Raw genomic sequence first — 17,959 nt, forward strand, 5'->3', positions numbered from 1 at the left:
TTTTGAGACGGAGTCTTGCTCTGTCACCCAGGCTGGAGTGCAGTGGCGCCATCTCGGCTCACTGCAAGCTCCGCCTCCCGGGTTCACGCCATTCTCCTGCCTCAGCCTCTCCAGTAGCTGGGACTACAGGCGCCTGCCACCACGCCCAGCTAATTTTTTGTATTTTTAGTAGAGACGGGGTTTCACCAAGTTAGCCAGGATGGTCTCGATCTCCTGACCTTGTGATCCGCCCGCCTCGGCCTCCCAAAGTGCTGGGATTACAGGCGTGAGCCACTGCGCCTGGCCTGTGAGCCACTGCGCCCAGCCGCATTTACTTCTAAGACACAAAATGGTACTTGGATTTTAGGAAAGGTTGTTGAGTCTAGACGTGGTGCTTCTCAAACTTAAAAGTGCTGAAAATCCCCTGAGGATCTTTTTAAAATGCTAAGAGAGGTCGGGGTGGGACTGGAATTCTGCATTCCTGACAAGCTCCTGTATGATGCCAAAGCCGTGGCCAACACTTTGAGTTGCAAAGTTTTAGACCCTTGTGCTACTCTCCACCTAATGGCATGGCTAAATTATTTGCACGGTCAATGTTAGTTTCCCTGTCAGAGCAACGATCCATTTATGTATGCTCATATGGTCCATCAGGGAAACAGCATGGTGTTTAAAGTATGCTTTTAAGTATATTTAGTCAGCTTTAAGTGTAGATTGAAATGTATGATCTCTGAGAGGATCTTGAAAAATGTTAGCTGCACCTTCATTCTCTGACGGGAAAAAGGAAAGATGATCTTGAGCATTGACTGGGGATGTCAATATCTCTTAGTCTCCAAGATGATTTATTTTAAGGAGGTGAGACTTACTAGTCTCATTAAAGAACAAATGCAGTAGAAAAAAAAGTCACGTCTCCTGAGATTCTGAGGTATTTCTCTAAAATCATCATCTTGGCCTCACCACCTTTTGTCTTGACACACAAGAATGGGGAGGTTTCTTTTTTTTGAGATGGAGTCTTACTCTGTTGCCCAGACTGGAGTGCAGTGGCGTGATCTCGGCTCACTGCAAGCTCCGCCTCCCGGGTTCACACCATTCTCCTGCCTCAGCCTCCAAAGTAGCGGGGACTACAGGTGCCCGCCACCGTGCCTGGCTAATTTTTTTGTATTTTTAGTAGAGACAGGGTTTCACCATGTTAGCCAGGGTGGTCTCGATCTCCTGACCTCATGATCCACTTGTCTTAGCCTCCCAAAGTGCTGGAATTACAGGCGTGAACCACCATGCCCAGTCAGAAATGGGGAGATTTCTAGTTTCTTGGAAAATATTTCCTCTGGTCATCTTCTGACTTCAAACTTCTTGTTCTCATTCCCATAGAGGATGTTTTTGTGTTATGTTTGAGTCAGCTTTGCAATTAAGATGGCAAAACCACACATGTGGTGCTATAAGTGTGTGTTGCTTAGGGTCTCCCTACGTGAGGCGGAAGTTTGGAATAAACTGTTTTGTAGCTTTCTTTGGTCTTGACATGAGCCTTATATTTCTTTTGACCAAAGCTTGGGTTAGGAACAAAGTATAGCTGGGCATGAAACAATGTATGTCTAATAAACATGTCTAACGCCTAATGTATACCAGGATTAACTCTGCTGTACCTCTTAGGGCAGCAGAGTTTGGGATGGACTTTGATGACATTGGGAACCTAAAAGAGCATTCATGTAGAACTTCCAGGGGCTCTCTTTTCTATGTGGAACCTACTAGTAAAATGTCTGAAAAGGTTGAATTATAGAAATATACCTCTTATACAAGATGAGAAACCAATTTAATCTATTATTTTTGAGAGCATCTACAAAGCTTCTATTTTGCAAACAGAATAGTTATTCTTTGTTTAGTGGAAGGGCTACTGAGATGAGGAGGCACAACATAGATATCTGGAAAGTCTTATAATCCTTTGGAGCTTCAGTTTCCTCAACTGTAAAATGGAGTAAAAATGACAATTCTGCTTATATCACTACATATGAAAGAAAGAAATATTTTGCGTGTATAGCTAATTTGTAAGTGATAAAATACAAATGCATGCCTTTGGAGAAAATCTATGTGATAAACTGAAGATGGATCATGAGTTCAGTCTACGGTTTCTCAACCTGGGCACAGTTAACATTTTAGACTGGATAATCCTTTTTTGGGGGAATTGTGGGGAGTGCCCCCATGCGTTATAGGATGTTTAGCAGTGTCACTGGCTTCTACCCTGTAGATACTAGTAGAGAACATCTACCTCCCAATCACGACACCCAAAAATGTCTGCAGACATTGTCAAATGTCCCCTGGTGGAGAGGGAAGAGGCAAAATGGCCCCTGACTGAGAACTACTGAGTTAGTCCTATATCTAATAACCTCTGACAAGCTCTTACTGGTGACAGTGCCACTGTCCCAAAAAGTGCACACTTTGATTAAGCGTGAGAGCTGCCCAGCACAAAGTCCATACTGTCTTTCAAATAAATATGATTTATCTGACCTCTGACACTGACAATGCTCTTGCCTGTGATTCTCAAATGGGTCCTAAAATAGATCAATAGGGGCAGCTACCTTGGCCACCATAGAGTCAGTTTTTGAGTTAAAGATGAACCATGTCTTTCTTTATTAACAATGACAAATTCCTTATCGGATCTCAGGTGTAACCTGCTTTGTTTCCCATCACCCACTCTTTGCCGCCTAGAAGAGGATGGAGGAACCCATGGCAGAATGAACATGGACACATTTTATTTTGTATCCCTATACATTAATACATTTCTTTATTATTTTTACATAATCAACATTGGCTTTCATGCATGCAGGCACATAGATATTTGTGTAATTAGAGGATGGATGAATTGCCTCGAGAGTTAAAGCAAAACCTCAAATCTCTCTAACCCAACCTTTTATTTTTTCTTCAGTCTTTCTCTCTTTCATGACTATTCACTCCTACCTCTCCCATGCTGGCAGCCATTACACCCTTTTTGAATCCATTTTTTTTCTTGAATTACGTAACAACAGTCGCTCATTCTGAACTGCCTACAAGGGATGCTATTTGTTTGCCTTTCTATAAATGTTGGTGTTCTCCTAGTCTCCTTCTGAGGTCCAGATCTTTTCCCATTTTATAGGCTCTTTCCAGTATCTTCTCCACTCACAGCATCTTAACCACTATTTATGCATTGAGGACTTTGGCATCAGAATATCTGAGACCTAACACCCAGGTTTAGATCTAACTGTCCAGATGTCTGCTGGGTATTTCCAGGAACTTCAACTCAGTCAGCCCCAAACTGAACTCACTGTCATCCTCAGGTGTTTTTCTGTTGGTTTATTTTGCCTCCATCCCAAGCTTCTTAGGTTCTCTGTCTTGGTTCATTCCTAACTGCATTAAATGCTGGGAAGATGACTGTGTCTATATTCAGCATGTTCCATGTTCACGTGTATAAATGCATGTGTCCATGTGTTTACCTTTATGTGCTTCTATTTATATTGATAGCGATGATGATGATAAAGCTAACATTTATTTGGTGCTTCTTTAGTGAGAGGCATTATGCAAAGTATTTTACATGAGTTATCATGTTTATCTTCAAAATACCCTTGTTAAGAATATGGAAATGTGGATTATTCCTGTTTTAAAAATGAGGAAACAGATTTAGAACAGTTAAGCAATTTACCCAAAGTCACAATCTACTAAATGGTAAGGCAGTGGTATAACCCAAGCAGTCTGACTCAGATATTTTCTGATGTTTTGGAACAAAAAAGAAATTGTCCATAGTCTGTAAGCAGATATTTAGTGAGACTATAAGGAGATCTTGTAACATCTGAGAGCCATAATGACCCCCCATAAATATGTACTGGAATCCCAGGAAAGCCTGAGAGGGATCTTCGAAACAGGTGTTTGTCCCAGTAGAGCCTAAAGGTGCCATCTGCATGAAGAACATTGACACACAACCAAAGTTCCTCATGCAGAGGGTAGAGTTGTGTGGAAGTGAGGGAACATGAACATTTTTCCAGAGTACAGCTACAGTGTTTATCAATTTTTACTTGCAGGAATTTTAGAAAAACAAGCTATTATTTAGCAGGCAATGTGAGCTTCACTTAACCTGTAAGGGGTTTGGTCAGTTCTCCAAGGCAAGAGAGCCCCTCACCTAGATGGGGCATGAATAAAGTGCCCCCAAGACATCTCAGAGTGGTCTGCTAAGAAATCATACTACATTTCCCAAGTCTTAAGACCGAACCAAGACGGAGAGGATTAGTCTTTGCTGTAGCTGTCCTGGCTACAGAGGTGTGTGTCATAATGATATTGATTGAAGATTGCTTATGAATAAGACATACACTTTTCAGCATTTTTCTCATTAATTGGGAGGCTGGTTTAGAATATTTTTATGTCTCTGTTGCTTCTGAGGGTGAGTGAAAGAGTGTCTTTCTGGCACAAAAAGTCTCTGGTCTCTTCCTTACATGTCAATGTGGCTTTTACCAGTTATACTGAAAACCTGAGTCCTGGCACATCTGACTGAAGACGCCCTCTCTTCGCTCCTAAGCAGGGTCTGTGCAGTGGTCACTGCCGCTGCTTTCCTCCATCTCACTTTGCATGCTTGCCGGCCAGCCTGATCTTCATATAGCAACGCCGGAGCGCATCTGCTCTCAACAGCAATCAGGGGCCTGTGTAGGTGACTGAGGAGGACATAAGAAAGGTTGTTGATCTCTTGACATGGAAAGACATTCTGTCAAGCAAACTCAGCTTCACAGCGGCTGGGCTTCTGCTGTGTAAACAGAGATTGCTTAATTACACAGGTCATGTCAATTAGTGTGACCTTAGTGTTTTCAAGAAATTAATCACTTTCTGCAGAGCTGGGCCGTGTTCATACTTTAAGGCAGTATGGAATAAACCTTGTAGAAAATCTGGCAAAATCTTTTTTTTTTTTTTTTTAATTTACAATGGATGCTTTCTTTTGAAATCCCTAGGCTGTGGTTAGGGTAAGAAATTTGCTTAAATACAACAGTGGATACTGGCTTTGTTCAGGACTGGTGAGTATGAAGAAGGCTGGAGGAAAGAGAAGGGGAGCAAGTTGGGGATGGAAATAGCTCATGACACAGTGAGAAATCCACTTATGACTAAACGAGCCTATTTCTTCATCTTGACACTAAAAAGATGCTAATGTCAAAGGACTATGTTAAAACCATGCCACGGTCTGGTTTTTAACTGACAGGAGTCAGACAATTCAACCTTAAGATTTAAATCTTTATCAGTAGCTTTCCTTCTGGGGACTGGCAGAATGAGGGTGGTAAGGGAAGAACAAGAATCGGGTTCAAGCTGTCATTGCAGTAGATACCGTAATACCTGGAGACTGAAGTAAAGTATACATTTCCAAAATCATCTTATCTCTTCAATAAAGTTTTTCCATTGGCTATAAAGCTATATTCACATATAAATATTAGATCTATAACTATATATGAATGTAAGTAGAAGATATAGTTCTGCCCATGTGCATGCATGCATGCATTCAGTAATATTTATTGAAGTGCTAAGTGGTGAGTCTATCATGATGAACAAGAAAGATAAGGTCTTTGCCCTAATGAAACTTATATTCTTCTTGGGATGATACTAACTCTTGTAACAAATAGACCATATAATACTGAATGGCTCACCTGCAGCTGAAGGTTATTTCTTGCTCATATAATGGTACAAGGCAGGTGTTCCTTGTTGACGAGCAGGTATTGTCCTTGAGGTTATTTGGGGACCTGGGATCCTTTTGTTTTATGCCTCTCCTATTCTATAGAATCCTCTGTCTTTATCAAGTCCTCTGATGGGAGAAGGGCACATGAAGGGTGCCATGTGCTCTTTAAAACCCTTGGCTTACAAATTTGCTCATTTTCATTGGCTAGAAATCAGTCACATGGTCATATACAACCACAGGGAGGCTTGCATGGTCTAGCTGGGCAGCCCATGAACACAAGAAAATGGATGTAAGCAGAATAATTGCCGTCAGCTGCCACAATGCAGATGTGTACAAATTAACAATTACAAATATTAAAAATTCTAACTTCTGCTATAAAGAAAATTAAACAGGACATTATGAGAGAGAAAAACAGTGTGGGATGGGAGATGAAAAGCTCTCTCTCTTTTTTTTTTGAGACAGAGTTTGGTTCTGTTACCAGGCTGGAGTGCACTGGCGCCATCTTGGCTCACTGCAACCTCTGCCTCCTGGGTTCAAGCGATTCTCCTGCCTCAGCCTCCTGAGTAGCTGGGACTACAGTCACGCACCAGCACCCCTGGCTAATTTTTGTATTTTTTTAGTAGAGAAGGGGAAAAACCTCTCTTAAAGTAAGTGACCGGGAAAGCATTCTGAGGTGAGGACATTCAAGTTCAGAGATCAAGAATAAGGATAAATCATCCTGGGAAGAGCCAGAGAGGGTTCTGAGCAGAGGGAAGAGCAAACACAAAACTCATGTTTACCTCCTGTTTATCTAAGGAGGCAAACAATATTCCTTCATGTCTTAGTCATTTGGATAGTAAAGAGGAGAAACCACCAGGTTATTCATCCCAAATTCCCACCAAAAATGTGTCTTGCTTTTAAAAATGATGACATGAGTTATGACATTAAAAGGCAATTCCCTGCCTTTTTGAGTAAATTCTAGAAATTTTGGAGAATCTTTGCTGTTTGTTTCAGAAGCCATGGTATCTCTGGATCCATATGTTATAGGGAATGATTAGAGAATTCTTAAAATACATGAAAAAATGCTCATCATCACTGGCCATCAGAGAAATGCAAATCAAAACCACAATGAGATACCATCTCACACCAGTTAGAATGGCAATCATTAAAAAGTCAGGAAGTAACAGGTGCTGGAGAGGATGTGGAGAAATAGGAACACTTTTACACTGTTGGTGGGATTGTAAACTAGTTCAACCATTATGGAAAACAGTATGGCGATTCCTCAAGGATCTAGATCTAGATGTACCATATGACCCAGCCATCCCACTACTGGGTATATACCCAAAGGATTATAAATCATGCTGCTATAAAGACACATGCACACGTATGTTTATTGTGGCACTATTCACAATAGCAAAGTCTTGGAATCAACCCAAATGTCCATCTGTGACAGACTGGATTAAGAAAATGTGGCACATATACACCATGGAATATTATGCAGCCATAAAAAAGGATGAGTTTGCGTCCTTTGTAGGGACATGGATGCAGCTGGAAACCATCATTCTTAGCAAACTATCGCAAGAACAGAAAACCAAGCACCGCATGTTCTCACTCATAGGTGGGAACTGAACAATGACATCACTTGGACTCGGGAAGGGGAACATCACACATCGGGGCCTATCATGGGAGGGGAGGGGAGAGGGATTGCATTGGGAGTTATACCTGATATAAATGATGAATTGATGGGTGCTGACGAGTTGATGGGTGCAGCACACCAACATGGCACAAGTATACATATGTAACAGACCTGCACGTTATGCACATGTACCCTAGAACTTAAAGTATAATAATAATAATAATAATAATAATAATAATAATAATAATAATAATACATGCCTGACCTCTGCAGTTTCCGTCTGCTTTAAATACACTTACATAAAAGGGATAAGAATATGCCCTCCTTTATTTCTTCTCCATTGACTCCCACGCCCTGTCTTGGATGTACTTACATTGTTATATTGTTTTGACAAATAGCACATCTTGCAATTAAATTCGCTACCAACAGAATGCTAGGGGCCTGAGCTGCGATCACTTTCTTCATGCAGAATAATTTCAAGAGGCTCCATGCTGATTAATTATACTGAAAGCAGCTCTAATGATAGTTTCAGAATACAGGATTAATTCACATAACATGGTAAATATAAATGGTGGATTTTCAACCTGATATATTAAACCATTATGGCTTATTGGGTAAATATGTATCTTGGCATGAGCCTTATGCTGAGCCTTGGCAGAAAGTGTGCATCACTGAGAAGGAATCTTTATAAACAGCATTTGATGAGTGGTCGCTCTGCACTTAGAGAACATGTATTTCTACACTAAGTACAGCTGCGTTTGAAGGAAATGTAAAATACATTAAAGGATGAATGTAAAAGTGTTTGGTTTGATCAGTGATTGCCAATGGATGCTGCCTCTGAAGATACCTATAGTTATTGGAATTTACCAGCAAAAGCTATCCTTATATTCTTCCACTTATTAAGTTGTCACTTGTAGAGCTCTAGTTATATGTCAGACACTGTATTAAGTGTTATACATGTATAATCTTACTTATTTTTTCTACCACTTTTTCTTGTTGGCTTTGGTCCTGTCAAGCACATTGGCCTTCCTTCATTTTTCTTCCCCACATACACCAAACTCATTCCTGTCTCAGGATCTTTGCACTTTCTCTTCTGTCTCCCTGGAAAACTATTCTGACACATTGAATGGCCAGATATTTTTTATTCAGATTTCAGGCTGGGCACGGTGGCTCATACCTGTAAGTCCAGCACTTTGGGAGTATGAGGCAGGTGGATCACTTGAGGCCAGGAGTTTGAGACCAGCCTGGCTAACATGGCGAAACCTCATTTCTTCTAAAACAAACAAAAAATTTCCTTTTTTTCATCACTTCCTTACAGAAGCCTTTCCTAATCACCTGATTAAAAATATCTTCCACCTAGGAACCATCTAGGTGGAAGATACTTTATTTTTTCTTGGAACTTACCACAATCTGAAATTTGCTTTTGTTGCTTAATTACTGTCTGACTCCCTCTCTGTCCCCAGTAAGAACTAAACTCCTGCTTGGTAAATGCTTTATTGGTTTTGTTCATTGTTGCTTCTTCAGTGTGTAGAATAATGTTTGGCACATGGCAGGCACATAGTGGGCTCACCACTTATTCCTATGACTAAGTGACTCATCTAAGAATATAAGCAAGTAAGTGATGAAACTGGGGATCAAACTCAGGATCATCTGACTCTGGAATCTGAGCCATTGACCAATATGCCATTTTCTTGCTCCTGATTTCCATGTCCCTATGCCATAGCCCCATCGTTACAGAGTACACAGGACAATCCTGTTTGTCTCATTCCTACCTAAAATGGCCAATGAGGACACACACACAGACAGCACCAGTTAAACACCAATGACACCCTAAAGACTTGTCAAAAGTATCCCGATCCACAGAGGGAGGAATGAGGTTCAGATGACTTGTGAGCTTTTCATGTTTATCATGTGTCACTGTTCAGGAGACAGAGGCTAATTCTAGTTTCCAAAGATTTAAATTAGTTTAGCACATGTATCTGAGGATTTAGAAGTGTCCGTTCTTGTCTTCCTATTAAGAGCTAGTTTTGCCTCAAGCCTTAAAGTGTGAATGTAATTCCGTTAACCACTCCTTTACTCCAGCAGTTCCACTCCATGACATCCTGTAGGTTCACACGTCCTCCATAATTTTAAATGAGTTATTTAGAATCTTTCAACCAGATAGAAGCTAGCAATCAGGCACATTTCTGAGAATATTGCATTCCATATCAGTCAAGGATATTTTAAAGGACAAAGTTAAGAAAGACCTAACTGCTGCAGACGATTTTTATGTAAATAATACTTAAACTGTAGTCAGTCACACAGGCACCATAGATTTGTACTGGAAGATATGAGGAGAGTCCAGAGAGAGGATATAAGCCAGGACTGTGTATTGAAAGACCAGAGGCCAACTGTGTTGGCTCACACCTGTAATCCCAGCACTTTGGGAGGCCAAGATGGACGGATAACGAGGTCAAGAGATCGAGACCATCATAGCCAACATGGTGAAACACCATCTCTAGTGTCAATACAAACATTAGCTGAGTGTGGTGGTGCGCCCCTCTAGTGCCAACTAGTCAGGAGGCTGAGGCAGGAGAATCGCTTGAACCTGGGAGGCAGAGGTTGCAGTGAGCCGAGATTGCGCCCTGCACTCCGGCCTGGCGACAGAGCAAGACTCTGTCTCAAATAATAATAATAATAATAATAATAATAATAATAATAATAATAATAATAATGAAAGGTCAGAACTGGGAGTGGGTGAGAACTGCACTATGAGTCTGCAGGGTTCCCTTCAGGCTTCCCTTGCTCTTAATTTGTCCTATGACCTTGAAGTTGTTGTTTTAAACTCCCGGACCTTAGTTTTCCAAGCTGTAAAAGGAGGTGTTGGACAAATCTGGACTGTCATAACTTACATTGAGGACTCCTTTTATCATTTTCTCCTATGAACCTCCTATGATGACATATTTTTCAATCAAATTGCATTAAGAATCACATTCTCTTGAGAGTTCTTTAAAGTCACGTAAAACTGCTAGTTGAGAGCTTCTCATGTAGATGAGATAACCAGAGTTTCCATATGGAGTTGATAGAGTCCCAGACAAGGGAAAGTTAACTGAATATTTCAGTATGCAGACTTACTGTGGATGCTTTTATGATTCCCTCTCTGCAGTAATGTTACCCATTATTACAGTCAAAAACTCTTACTTGGGAGCCACTAGATTAGCTGATCTCTGGGGTCTCTTGTGACTCTAATATTTGACAAGTCTGCAAAGTAGTTCAGCTGACAGGTGGAATGTAGAATGTAGACTATAGGGGGTTGAGGGTAGAAGTGTGATCAGTACCTTTAAAAAATATAGAGAGTTTATTTTGTCGAGCAGTTTTAGGTTTATAGAAATATAATACCCTCTCAACCCCATCCCAATCCTCTACCCCCCAGTTTCCTTTATTATTAACATCTTGCATTAGTGTGATATATTTGTTACAATTGATGTGCCAATATTAATATATTATTAAAATCCATAGTTTTGTGGGCCGAGTATGGTGGCTCATGCCTGTAATCCCAGCACTTTGGGAGGCTGAGGTGGGTAGATCGCATGAGCCCAGGAGTTTGAGACCAGTCTGGGCAACATGGTGAAACTATTTTCACCAAAAAAAAAAAAAAAAAAAAAAAAGAAAGCTGAGTGTGGTGGTGCATGCCTCTAGTTCCAGCTACTCAGGAGCTAAGATGGGAGGACCACTTGAGCCCAGGAGGTGAAGGTTGCAGTAAGCTGAGATGACACCACTGCACTCCAGTCTGGGTGACAGCAGGACCCTGTCTCAAAAATCAGTATCAATCAATTTATAGTTTACACTAGAGTTCACTGTTTGTGTGTACATTCTATAGGTTTGGACAAACACATGAACATATGCATCATTACAGTATTATACAGAATGGTTTCACTGCTCTAAAAATCCCCTATCCTTCACCCATTCCTCCCTCTCTTCTCCCAGACTCCTGGCAACCACTGATCTTTTCACTCTCTTCATAGTTTTGCCTTTTCCAGAATGTTGTATAGTTGGAATCATACAGTATATAGTCTCTTGAAATTGACGTTTTCTTACTTAGTAACATGCATTTAAGACCCCTCTATGACTGTGGCTTGATAGCTCATTTTCTTAAATTGTAAATGATATTCTATTATATGGATTACCCGTTTGTTTATCCATTCGTCCATTGAAGGACATCTTGGTTGCCAATGCCTTTTATTTAGTTGAGTTTTTTACTCATATAATTTTAGGTTTACATGCAGTTATAGAAGTAATACAGAAAGAACCCATGTGCCCATTACCCAGTCTTCCTCAGTAACATTTTGCAAAATTATTTTACAATATAACAACCAGAATATGGACATTCATGTATTCTACCATCTTATTCAGCTTTCCCTTGTTTTACTAGTACTTGTGTGGGTATATTTTTAGTTCTATAAAATTGGATCATGTGACCAGCTTTGTCTAACACCACAGTCGATATATAGGGAATTTTCATCAGCACAAGGATGCCTCATCTTGTCCTTTTTTAGTAATCATACTTACCTTCTCTGTGTGTCCAAACTTCCTCCTGTAAGGATTGGATTAGGAACCTCTTTAATGGCCTCATTTGAATGTAGTCAAAGCCCTATCTGAAAATATAGTCACATTCTGAGGTACTGGGGATCAGGCCTTCGATGTATGAATTTCTGGGGAAGGAACAATTCAGTCCTTAACATGCTGTATGTATCTGGCTTTTTACCACATAATTCCCTGGGATATCAATAGTTTGTTCCTTTTTATTGCTGAGTATTATTCCATGAAATGCTTCCCGATGCTTTTCATTTCACGTACTTCAAGTTAATATTTTTAAAGCCTTGTGATTAGGTGCCCTAAATTAATGCAAAAGTACAACAAGCAAAAAACAGAGGTTAGGAAGCATAGAACAGACTAACTTCAACACTAATTTCCTTTTACCGAGTTACCATGTATCAGCATTAAAAGCCAAGATTTGGAATTTTTAAATAATCATTCACAATTAACATGAGGAAGTGTTTATTTTTTGGAAGGAGGTACTTCACTGTCACAATATTCTAAATTTAAACTTTGAAAATATATATACGGTCTAATCTTTGCTCTGATTCTGTATTTGTTGGAGAAACGCTTAAAGATACAAATTTCAACGTGTTTGGTTGCTTTTTTCGTAACCCCTTCGTCCAGACAAACTGCTGCTTTTGTTCATGTGATCTTCCACTCATGATCGAATTTAGCTGCTTGTGTCTTTTTGAAAATCTGCTCATGAGAGGTTATGCTTCATGAATCTTAGATAATAGAGTTAGGACATATGAGGTCTCCTGCATGACATGAAGGGAAGAGGGGCCGCCCGAGAAGAGATGGTGAGGAAGTACTCACCAATAACAAAACTCCTGAGAAACCCTCGTTGATGGGAAATACTGGGAAAACTAGACTGAACTGGTGAGACATCTCATTTACAGACTATTTTCAGAATAGTAAGGTTTCATTTAGTTCTAATAAAGCCTCGACTGTAACAGGCTAAGATACAGAGAGGGTCTAGAAAGCAAAGTTATATAAACCAATGAAAACCATAATTCATGCAAGGCCTAAATGTATAATAATGTGTTACTGACACAAAAGTCTTTAAAATTGTACGTTTTTGTTGAGCAGTGGACATAGAATAAACACTTTCTGTATCCTTTTATTTAAAATTACAGTGTATGCTTGGTCTTCTTTATGATCATTAAGATGCTTCAGGTTATCAACCTGACACATTCTTTTGAACTTCTTGTTTAACATCAGCAACAAAGTGACAACTACTACTCTGTTACTGCTACTGTTTATTGAGTGCTCCATGTGAACCAAGAACCATGCTGGCCACTTTAATTAATTTAATCCTCACAGTTACCTTATGAGTTAAGTATGGTGATTATTCCCATTGAGAGTCAGGGACACCGGGACTCAGAGAAGTTAACCTGGCCAAAGTCACATTAACCAGGAAAGCTTGAGAGCCAAGAATGAAATTCTGTGTCTACTTCTTTCAAATGCTAAATAGAGGATGGGATAGGAATAATACCTCTTAGGGATATCGATCCAGAAAAGGATATAACAGAGGAGATTCTGAACCACTGATATGAGCCAAGAAATTGAAAACATCAGTGTAAAATATCCAAAGTCCATGGGTAGCTAGGAACTTCTTTTCTGCCCTTCTCGTTCTCTTATAACGAATACTCCCAACTGGAAAGGAGGGCTCAGATGAAAAGTACCTTGGAACATGCTGAGTGTTAATCAGCATATCTCTAGATTGCCACATTAAGAAGCAAAGCCCCCTAATAGAAATTTCATCCCCAAAATATAGTGATAAAGTATATATGTATAAATCTAAACCTGTTTACATAGGCTGATATTTGTTTCAGGAGATATAACTTGGGCATCTTCAAGAATCAAGTGCACAATTTATTTCAAAAGCATTCTAGAGCAGTGCCATCCTATAGAACATTCTGCGATGATAAAACAAATTCCCTGTTCACCATGTCCAGTGCAGTAGCCAATAGTTGCCTATGGCTATGAAACACTCAGTGTGGCCACTGAGGCTCGGGAAGGGGATCTAAAATGTTGTTTAGTTTAAATTTAAATAGCCAGGCATTTGGCTTCTGTATTGGACAGTGTAGTTCTAGAAAGTAAAGGTGTAATTATAATAGATATCATGAAATTCTAAACATACCTTTTCCTTCATATTCTCATCATCTCTTTCTCTGGGCAGGGGATTGGAGAAGGGGAGAAAGAAGGAAAGGGTGGTTGTGTCCAAAAGTAAAATCATTTTTAATGTTTGCCTGTCTGAAATTTAGGCTGTGTTTTATTGACAAAACTGAGGAAGGTTGAAGATTTGGCAGGCCTGTCTGTCCCCTCGCCTGTGTGAATGTGTCAGCACCTCATTAATAATGTGTTAAACTGTAAAGGCCCTTTTCCCTCCTACTATGGGCCTATTTTTAAAGAACACTTCAACTTTTGCATCTCACAGTGTTTTTTTTTTTTTTTTAATTTACAAGTTGCTCTGTGGATTAATTTTAGCATATGTTTTATTTAAATATATCCTGAATATTTCCAGATTGAAATGGGAGAAATTGTTTTGTGGTAGGGAAGTTGTGCTGTGAGTTTTTGAGGAATGTATTAGCTGCTCATTTTCTAGAAATTAAAAGTAAGAAGATTCTCTGTATTATCTGTTCTCCAATTTTGATTGGCATTTCAGCCAAATGATTCTATCACACATGTGGTCCTGGTGGTTCTTCTCTTGCCAAGAGAAGAAAAACATATGGGGTATAGTTTTTTTTTTTTTTTTTTCCTTAACCGTTTTTGACATTTTTGTTCAATGTAGGATTAGATGACAGTGTCTTTGAAAGATACTGAATATTTTAAGCCTTAAGTATGTAGAGCTTGTGTCTTACAGGTGCATGGTGAATTGTCATTGTTTTTCTTCTTCCTAAGACAGACATCTAGAATAACCACTTTCTGTATTTCCTGACACTGAAAACAGATACGGTTTGGGATTCCTTTTATAGTTTCCTCAGCTAACGACTCCAGTGACCGCTCAATTGTGGTCTCATAGTAAATCAAAATTTCTTTGAAAGACCCAGCTCTGTTATGTAATTTTAAGTCCTAAGAAGTCATCTCTCTAAAAAGAAAGGTGAATTTCTGTTGCCTTAAATAATATTGACTTTGCCACTACATATGATAGTTTTTGAAGGCAAAATAAGTAGACCGTTTTCTTCTTTTCTTCCTTCTTTTAAATTAACCTGTGAACACATAAGTTGTGTTTACACATAAGGCTGTGTCAGATCTGGTTGGCCAATCATGAGTAAAGAGAAGAACCACTCTGCAAACTTCTGCATCAAACGTACATGTCATCCCCCAAATGATTTGTTCTAGATGGAATGTGGGGTTTCACAGTGGCTAAGGAGAATACTCTGATTCCCTTACTGAACTCTCAACTGTTTCCTATGCATTTTAATAAAGCAGATTTAGAAAACAAAACCAACCTTATGCTACTAGCGTGAGTGATGTGTTCATAGCCTGCAATTTGTTAGCATCTTGGAGGCTCTGGGAAGGAAATTCACCATATTTTGCCAGGGTGCACTTAGGTCAACGAGGAGGACTGTGGAACTTTTAAGTATGGAAAGACTGGTGGGGACTGGGGTCCAAGCTGACAATTCACAGGCGTAGGCCAGGGCCCAAAGTTTTCCCCTCTGCCCAACTTAGCTGATGAAACATTAGTGTTGCACAAGACTCTTCAGAAGTCAATGCCCCCTTCGGCCAACTCGGAGAAAGGCTTCCTCAGAAACTGAGGCCTCCATCTGTGCCAATCCTTGTAAGCGGTTCATCTCTTCAGAGGCTAATGCCTCTCAAAACCAAGAACAATTAAAGCAAGAGTCTTTCCAAGCAACTGGGGAATTGAGCAAAATAAATCAGAAATCCTCAGCCTTCGCTCTGGAGGCTCGCCTCATTATGAGAGCAGATCTATTAGCCCTCTTGCCATTGTCTTTCATTTCTCAAGTGAGGTGATTCTAATTAAATTAATCTGCATGTCAATCTATCGGTGATCAATCAAAGAGCCTGAGGTTTCCCCTATGCTGCAGGGTGCTTGCGGCTGACAGGGGCTGATAATGGAGGAAGAAATAAACTGTCGAGCAAAGTTAATTAGTCAACATAATAGGTGGATTAAACGGGAGCGGGCTGATTGCTGTTTCCCGTGTCAAAGCATGAGGTGGGAGCTGAAGCTGCAATTACAGACAATTATTATATTTGGTTGTAAGAGGTCGCATGAATAAACATATCTCTGTGGGTTTCAGTTTTAATCCCTTTCCCCATTTAATATAAGGAGAAGTGTAGGTCATTTCTTCTCATTGTTTTAGTCAAAGTTCTCTGAGACAACATCTTTGCCTGTGTCTCTTCTGGCAAACTCGGTTCACAGTCACTTTATGAGATGGTTTCAGTGTCTAAATTATGCCTTGGGCCAGTCCCACCATTTTTTTTGTTGTTGTTGTTGTTGTTGTTTTAATTTGAAACAGATCTAGGACCCTTAATTAGCAGGAATTTTTTGGGGTGGGGTGATGGTGATAGTAGCGAGGGGGACTTTGGTCTGATGAACCAAACTAATGTGGAAAGAAAAAAGTACAAGAAATCTCAAAAAGACACCCAGGAGAGAAAAATGCATCCCAGCTCTTACTGAAATCTTTTTCATTTCTCTATCCTCTTAACCCTGACACGGGGGGGGGGGAATATTTTAAAGATTCAAAAGATTTTTATTTGCATGATCAACTGTGATATCTGCTTCAGTGTCTAAACTGAAGGGTAATTTAGGTGAAACACAACCACCCTTGTGTAAAAAAATATGCTAATAAAGATCCTCTTGTTAAAATTATGGTTAACAGTGTACCTTCTGCTGTATAACTATAAACTGTGCAATTTTACTTAAAACTGCATCAAAAGCGTTCCATGCCAAAGACCCACTCATCAATAGCTCCTCTTGTTAGACTTGTACAGCATAAGCACCAGTTATTATGTGAAATAGCTATGCAATTTTCTTCAGCTCCCAGCTGTTATTTATTTAACTTGAGTTTATTACCCACCATGCTTTTATATTAAAATGTTCATTCATTTCTTTCTTATGTCTCCAGGTCGTGGTGTCTACGACAGTCAATGTGGATGGCCATGTCCTGGCAGTCTCTGATAACATGTTTGTCCATAATAATTCCAAGCATGGGCGGAGGGCTCGGAGGCTTGACCCCTCGGAAGGTACGCCCTCTTATCTGGAACATGGTAGGCGAATCATTTTCATTGGTTGGCATTGCTACTTTAACTGTGAATATATTTGGTTTCTTTCTTCCACTCTACCACATGTTCTACTCTGTTTAAATTTCAAAAGTCTGTTTGAATACGATTGGTCCTCCAGGGTTTTTTCTCTTCAACATATGATGCCAAATATTTAAAGACAGGAAAATATCTCTGAGGCCCATCTTTCTTGTGGGACCACTCTCTACTCTGGAAATGGCTAATATTGCCTCCTTTCAGGTTGAGAGAAAGAAGGAGGCCTGGACCATTGCTTTATTCTAAGCTCCCACTGGATTACAAAATAAGGAAAGGCCAATCCAAGGGAAAAATAAGGAGAGGCCACACAATTTGGTATCACAGAAATTGTGATATATTTGACGTGTTTATAATTGCCCATTGAGGTTTTATAATGAACCCATCCTCTTTACCATCCTCCTGGTGTATCTCAGTGACTACCTGTTGAACTTCATTTGGAGATCAGGTTCAATGTCGAGGTTGGAGGTGCTTTCTGAATATGAAGCCCAGACCAAATGTCCCTCCTGTGCTCTGTACCTAACTCTCACCTCTTCACCACGTGATAGAACTTGCTTTCTGTAGGTAGACTTTGGTAGGGAGAAATCACATTTGTCTTGAGAATTATGGCTAATCAGTGGTGCCTTTGAGAAGACTGAAGGAAACCAGATAAAAATTTGAATCAAGGAAAGTGAATGCCACTCAGAAGAACCATGGGTTGGGTTAGGGGCACGCCTGAATTTTTCAGTGCTGCATGTGTGTGTAATGTATCCACTCTTCCTCCTCTCCACTCATCCATCCATCCATTCATCTATCCATCCATCCATCCATCCATCCATCCATCCATCCATCCATCCATC

The 17,959-nt window shown here is 40.0% G+C and overlaps 1 protein-coding gene across 11 annotated transcripts in view; it reads left to right on the top strand.

Annotated features, from left to right (window-relative positions):
- Positions 1 to 17,959, top strand: part of EBF1 (EBF transcription factor 1) — a 405,784-nt gene that overhangs the window by 260,581 nt on the left and 127,244 nt on the right. For 7 of the 11 annotated variants that reach the window (XM_023218828.3, XM_023218829.3, XM_023218835.2 and 4 more), the window contains exon 8: positions 16,934 to 17,075. In XM_023218828.3, coding sequence (XP_023074596.1) covers positions 16,934 to 17,075 — 142 coding nt within the window. The remainder of the gene's footprint in view (positions 1 to 16,933; positions 17,076 to 17,959) is intronic. The other 4 variants (XM_023218832.3, XM_023218831.2, XM_023218837.2 and 1 more) reach the window with 1 other exon arrangement.

Source organism: Piliocolobus tephrosceles, chromosome 4, assembly GCF_002776525.5.
Source record: "Piliocolobus tephrosceles isolate RC106 chromosome 4, ASM277652v3, whole genome shotgun sequence".
Classification (NCBI taxonomy): Eukaryota; Metazoa; Chordata; class Mammalia; order Primates; family Cercopithecidae; genus Piliocolobus; species Piliocolobus tephrosceles.